The sequence below is a fragment of the Bos indicus x Bos taurus genome, unplaced genomic scaffold (genome assembly GCF_003369695.1).
Source record: "Bos indicus x Bos taurus breed Angus x Brahman F1 hybrid unplaced genomic scaffold, Bos_hybrid_MaternalHap_v2.0 tig00003574_arrow_arrow_obj, whole genome shotgun sequence".
In the NCBI taxonomy this organism is placed as follows: Eukaryota; Metazoa; Chordata; class Mammalia; order Artiodactyla; family Bovidae; genus Bos; species Bos indicus x Bos taurus.
The window spans coordinates 29286-35978 of record NW_020867708.1 but is presented as its reverse complement, the minus strand read 5'-3'; the positions used below and the strand labels follow the sequence as shown (position 1 = coordinate 35978).

General features: G+C 57.0%; 1 protein-coding gene across 1 annotated transcript; it reads right to left on the bottom strand.

Moving 5' to 3' along the window:
- Positions 1-1879: 1879 nt before the first annotated feature.
- LOC113889135 (ubiquitin carboxyl-terminal hydrolase 17-like protein 6) lies at positions 1880-4161 on the bottom strand. Its single transcript, XM_027535957.1, has one exon. The coding sequence runs from the start codon at positions 3419-3421 to the stop codon at positions 1880-1882; it is 1542 nt and encodes a 513-aa protein (XP_027391758.1). The 5' UTR covers positions 3422-4161.
- Between the last annotated feature and the right edge of the window lie 2532 nt (positions 4162-6693).

The following is a 6693-nucleotide window of genomic DNA, read 5'->3' as shown; positions in this document are numbered from 1 at the left end:
TCGCGGGCCCATGAGGCAGTCGCGAAAGCAGCTAGGGGAGGACAGCTTCCCCACCGCCCCAGGCACTTTGGAGGCCGGCCGCATCTCCTCGCGTCCAGAGGCGTTTGCCCGGGGCCCAGCTGGATGAGACTGCCAGACAGGACGGGCAGAGTCGGAAGTCCAGTTGTCTTGCTATCACAATCTAGGGTAGGCTCGGGTCTTTCCTCAGTGCGGGGAGGACCTTTGCTTTCAGAAATGAACGTGGCGCGACATATCTCCACTCAGGCACCGGTGCGATGCTGGTGGAGAAGTGTCTTTGGGACTGGTTGGGTTGCCTTTCTCCCCTTGGCCTTCGTGTTGGTGCTGGTGGTGCTGGTGGCGGTGCTCATGGCCTTGTGGATCGCTTCTCCTGTCTGGCACTTGGAGCTTCTCCAGCGTACTCCTTGCACCGGACATGGAGCCCCAGGGATCTTTGCGGACGAGCGTCGTGCCGGGGACGCGCGCATCCCCGCCTCATTCCTGCCGGACCCTCCGCCAAGTAGCACGAGGCCTCCCGAGGACAGACACCCATAAAGGCTGCTTGCCCGTCCTCTCCCCGGACGCCTCTCGACGTCTGGGGCATTTTCGAGAGCCTGACCGGCCGGAAGGAGACGGTTCATGGACCTGCACCCGCTCTCCCCTGCCCCCCGAAGGGCTCCCGAGATCTTCTCCTTGCTCGGCTGGCTGTGAGCGCTCTGTGAGGCGTCTCCAGGCCGCGTCACTCACCCGAGGCCAGCGGTGCGGCCAGGGAACGAAAGAGACGGGGAACGAAAGGCAAACCCACACCCAAAGTCCCATCCCGAGAGGACTCTCCCACCCTCGCAGGAGTGGGAGGCCCTCGGACCGTGCCCAGGCCCGCTCATGCACCCCATCACCCCATCCTCTCCAGCGACTTCCCAGCAGAGCCAGCCCTCGAGAGCTCAGCCGCTCAGGCACGAGCCCGTCCCAAGTGAACGCCGAGACCCCGGGCACACTCCAGGCCCCGCTCTTTCCCAGGAGGCTGCATCACGCGCACGGCCGAGAGGAACTCGCTCCGCGTCGGAACTCTCGGTGCGTCACACAGGGCGTGCCGCACACAGCGTGTGCCTGGGCGTCTGCACGCATGTGCGTCGGAGCCGACCTACCGCCACAGCCCCAGAGACGGCCGCGGCTTCTTGTTCTTCCCCTTGGTGGCTCTGGCCCTCCCGCTGGCACAAGGGCCGTTGCCGACGTTCTTCGGCCCCGGAGGCGGGGTGTCCGTGCTGGGACAGGGCTCAGGATGCAAGTGATTCGGGGGCATTGGGCTTTCCAGCCTTGCCCGCTAGAGATTCACTGCAGGGCTTCCAAGTTCAGCACACAAATGCCGGCTGCACAGGACTTCCGTGGGCTCACCATTCACATCCTAACACACGTGTGGAAACATATGTCTGCCCACCGAACCTCTCCCCTTTAGGGGTCTCCCGACCCCAGACCCCTGCCTGAGGACAACCCCTCCCCGGACAACAATAAACCCTTGCCTCAACTTTGCGCTCCAGCGAGGTCCTCCCCAATTTCTATGCGTTCTCACTGGACACTCGTCTAGCGTTCAGGGTCCTAGCACCAAAAGATGCCAGCAGAGTGCCACATATGCTTTTCTCCCTTCAGGGCCGTTGCTCAAGACCCAAAGCGAGCTCATTTAGAAAGGCATAGGCTTCCTGCAACTTTGGATTCATTTCTGCAGCTCCTTTTCTCTCTCCGCTGCCCTTTGTTCTTCCTTTTCCTTCTTCCTTTATCATTTACTTTTTTTTTTTTTTTTTCCCCTGCTGGGTGTTTTGGGGTTTTTTGAGGTTTTTTTTTTTTTCATTTATTTTTAAACTTCTTTTTAAAATTTTGCGTTAATTTGTTATTTTTTTTTTGTTGCTTTTATACTCTCTCTCTTCGGCCCCGGAGGCGGGGTGTCCGTGCTTGGATGGTCGAACCGCTCGTTCTCCTGTTGGGGCGGCGTGCGGTTTCTCCCTCCTCCGTGTTTGGACTGGTGAATCACGACTGCGCCGGCAGGCAGGGCAGACTGGACCTTCCGCAGCTCCAAGGCCGGCTTCGGTCGGCTGTGTTCTTGCAGGCGTCTCCACTGCTCTAAGCTCATCCCTTCGACCTCTGTGTCCCCCGGGGACTCCTCCGACCCAGGAGCTCTGCCGCTGGCGTCTCCTGCAGGCTGCCCGGGGTCTGTGGGGTCAGCCCCGACGGGGGCCGCTGCCCCTCCCCCAGCGCCCCCTTCCCACGCACCCTCCCGGGCGTAGAACAGGACGTAGGCGCTCTGGCTCAGGGCAGCGGTCTCGTCACAGGCGGTCACCTTGGCATCGTCCATCTTATACCATTGGCCGTTGCCCGCTCGGACGTAACAGAAGTAGTGTCCTCGCTCGCAGCTCCACCCGGAGTGCACCAGCACGGCATAGAGCACGTAGCCCAGTGGCCCTGCCTTCCGCTCGGACGTGTAGGGCTGCAGGTCCAAGCACTGGGGATAGCGCACCTCCTGAGCCCTTTTGGCCCCGCTCACCGGTGTGAACCGCTTCAGCACCAGCACCAGGACCTGGGAGGTGCTGTGCAAAGTCAACCTCTTGGTGGCAGGCACCTTCCGGAGACAGACGCCACAGTCATAGGCATTGTCCGCGTCCAGCTTCTCGGGCTTCACCAGCTCTCTCAGAGCTTGCTCCACACTCTGAGCCGCCGTGATATCCAGGCTGATGTCCAGATAAGGGTCGAACGTGTCCGAGACACCGAGGCAGCGGAGACACTGGATCTGAGACCTCCAGGTCCCGCCGAAGATCTGACGGATGACGGTGGTGTCCTCGGAGGCATGGCCCGACGGCTGGGATGCACTCAAGCACCCTTGCTGCATGGCATTCAGAGTGAACATCAGAAACTCGTGGGCATCTTCCTGCTGGTGTCTGTGGAAGCCCGCCAGCAGGTCCTTGCGGGGCCGGATCACCTCTCCCGCGTGAAGGAGGGCTCGGGTCACGTGAGCTCGCATGGCACAGAGCGTGCAGGCGCTGCGGGCCGGACAGAGGGTGGCGTGCTGCTGGGACACCATCCAGCTGGCCAGGGGCGGCGTGTGGCTCAGACACTGCAGCGCCGCATTCACGTAGCAGGTGTTCCCCAGGTTCTGAAGCCCAGCCCCCACCCCCCACGGCCCCTTCCAACTCAGGGCGCCTTTCTGGCCAGGCGTCAGCCCTGCTGACCCGGGAGCCAAGTCACCCCGCTGGGGACGCCCAAGCGCCGGCGACGGCCCCTCAGGGACAGAGGGTCCCCGAAGGGCATCCGCACCAGCGGCGCTGGGCCCACAACCTTGCCCTCCGGGGAAGACGTCGAAGGGAGACGGACACACACCTCCCCCGTGCTCAGAAGCAGCCCCCGGGGCTCTGCACACAAGGCCCACGAGGGTTTCCATCTCCTACCTGCAGCTGCACGCCGACGCCTCCTTCCCTCAGACGGTCCGGCTCCAGAAAAGGGCCTGGGCCCCGCCCCCTCGGGCCTTTGGGGGCTTCCCCACAGCCCCACCCCCGCACGTGCAGGCTCCTCATTGGCTGAGGCGGCCGAGGGCGTGCCCACTCCCACTCCCGCCATCCAACCACCCTCACTTTTCTCGGGGAATTCCCCTTGACGAGGCCCCACACGCACTTCCGACCTGACCCCCTGGACCAAAGGGCTCAGGATGCAAGTGATTCGGGGGCATTGGGCTTTCCAGCCTTGCCCGCTAGAGATTCACTGCAGGGCTTCCAAGTTCAGCACACAAATGCCGGCTGCACAGGACTTCCGTGGGCTCACCATTCACATCCTAACACACGTGTGGAAACATATGTCTGCCCACCGAACCTCTCCCCTTTAGGGGTCTCCCGACCCCAGACCCCTGCCTGAGGACAACCCCTCCCCGGACAACAATAAACCCTTGCCTCAACTTTGCGCTCCAGCGAGGTCCTCCCCAATTTCTATGCGTTCTCACTGGACACTCGTCTAGCGTTCAGGGTCCTAGCACCAAAAGATGCCAGCAGAGTGCCACATATGCTTTTCTCCCTTCAGGGCCGTTGCTCAAGACCCAAAGCGAGCTCATTTAGAAAGGCATAGGCTTCCTGCAACTTTGGATTCATTTCTGCAGCTCCTTTTCTCTCTCCGCTGCCCTTTGTTCTTCCTTTTCCTTCTTCCTTTATCATTTACTTTTTTTTTTTTTTTTCCCCTGCTGGGTGTTTTGGGGTTTTTGAGGTTTTTTTTTTTTTTCATTTATTTTTAAACTTCTTTTTAAAATTTTGCGTTAATTTGTTATTTTTTTTTTTGTTGCTTTTATACTCTCTCTCTTCGGCCCCGGAGGCGGGGTGTCCGTGCTTGGATGGTCGAACCGCTCGTTCTCCTGTTGGGGCGGCGTGCGGTTTCTCCCTCCTCCATGTTTGGACTGGTGAATCACGACTGCGCCGGCAGGCAGGGCAGACTGGACCTTCCGCAGCTCTAAGGCGGGCTTCGGTCGGCTGTGTTCTTGCAGGCGTCTCCACTGCTCTAAGCTCATCCCTTCGACCTCTGTGTCCCCCGGGGACTCCTCCGACCCAGGAGCTCTGCCGCTGGCGTCTCCTGCAGACTGCACGGGGTCTGTGGGGTCAGCCCGCAGGAGGGTCGCTGACCTTCCCCCAGCACCTCCATCCCACCCACCCTCCCGGGCATAGAACAGGACGTAGGCGCTCTGGCTCAGGGCATCGGTCTCGTTACAGGCGTTCACCTTGCCATCGTCCATCTTACAACATTGGTCGTTGCCCTCTCAGACCTAACAAAAGTAGTGGCCTCACTCACAGGTCCTCACAGAAACATAGTATTTTCAATACTCTCTGCCTGAATTTTTCTTGAAGAAATGTAAAATTTTAGTAAATTTTTCCCAATGAAATAAATCTTTTTTAAGTAATGTATATCTGGCCATATTAGTCTCAATAATCTCAGAATAAACACAAGGACATCAAATATTTATTCATAATTAAAATTTTTTAAAGAATCAAGTCATTTACATGATATTACATCTGCATAACACATTGACATGTTTGATTCCAGAGTTGCATTTTCCCTTAGGATCAGGTGGTTGCTTTAGCCCCTCCTTTGTGCGTGTGTGTGTGTGGCTTGAATGATTTCATGCTTCCCTATTCTTGCCACCCTGGTGTTGCTTAGAGACCCTGGATATTTTATGAGAGCAATGGCCACACCACACTAAGAGGCCTAACCCTGTCTCTGTCTTGTGTCTTCAGGAGCTCAATGCATACAAAACGTGTATGAAAGGTCCAGATGTGAAAGCTCAGGCTTCCAATTGATTCACACCTCCTATGTAAAGGGAAGGCCTTCTTCTACCCTCATGGGCATAATTGGGGCCAGATGTGAGGACAAAGTGTGCGATGGGTTCAGGTGCAAAAAGTCAGTTATCCCCTTGCTTCATACCTGCGGTGCAAAGGGAAAATCCTTCCTTTGGGAAAACAGCTCAGAGCTCATAGAGACAAGGACTGCCCCCTGCAGAGTGGGGCCAGTAGCCTCTGGTGGGGAAGACTGGGGTGATCACTGACTGGCTGGGGGCTCCCAGGATGAGGCAAGAGGCTGAGGAGCCCAAGTCTGCAGAGCCAAGGTCATACCAACCCCTCCTTGGATCTGCTTCTGTCTGAGTGGAGCAGTGACTTTAAGGGGCTAGGATGCCAGCTGCCTGCCTGGAGGCCACAGGAGGAGGAGGCAGAAAAGCAGGCGGTGTGGCTCCTTTTGATTTCTGAAGACACTTCTTTCTGGCACCAGGTGCCAACCTATGGGAAAGATTGTATTCTTTTTATAAAGCTGCTTTAGCTGTTCTAATTCATTTGCCTTTCCATCTCAGTTCATTTAAAGATAAATGTACAAATGTATATATTTTTTCTTTAACACCAGTGGAAATCCTATAACTTGGCTATTTTTATCCAACAATTCATCATACAGATCTTTCCAAGTCAGTACCGACACAAATTTCCTTCCTAGATCCCTCTTAATGGCTGTTTCCTGAATGTTCTGTTTTTATACTGAGTGATACTAATATCAACAATCTTAGTACACAAGTATTTGCACAAATATTCCTCCCACGCTGAGTTGTTATCATTGGACCTTCCGTGTGGAATATGAAAAGGTGGATTTATGGCTGTTTATCTTCATTTCTTTGATAGCTTCTGGACTTTTTTTTTTTTTTTAATGTTGTATCATGATTCCATTCTTTTTATTCCACAGAATAAAAATCATTCATACATGTTTTTACCCAATCATTTCATGGTTTCAGTTTTACAGTCCCCACAGTCTAAGTTTCACTAAATTCCTAAGTCCGCCCGGGAGCAGGGACCTGCCCTCTGGGGCCGCCTGGGTCCCAGCCTAGGGAATCGCTGAGGAGCGCGCCTTCTCCCGCAGCTGCCCGGGGAGGTCTTCCCAGCTCCCGTCCTCCTGTCTGTTGTCTGGGTCTCCGCGCCCTGCCGGGCCGCCGGGCCGGGAGCCGGCTCCCAGCCCGGCTTGTCCCGGGCGTAAGAACGCCCCCCGCTGCGCTCTGGCCTCCCAAGGGTAGGGGTCCGCCCGGGGCCGTGTGCGCCGCCCGTCGGGAGCCACCCAGCGGCCGCCGTGAGCCGGTCCCTTCCTGGGGAACGTTGGCGACTCCCGCGAAGGGCTACGGTTCGGCCACCAAGCCCGGGGCAGAGC

Coding starts and splice junctions, on each gene's coding strand:
- LOC113889135 (XM_027535957.1), bottom strand. CDS start 3,421: ATGGAAACCCTCGTGGGCCTTGTGTGCAGAGCCCCGGGGGCTGCTTCT.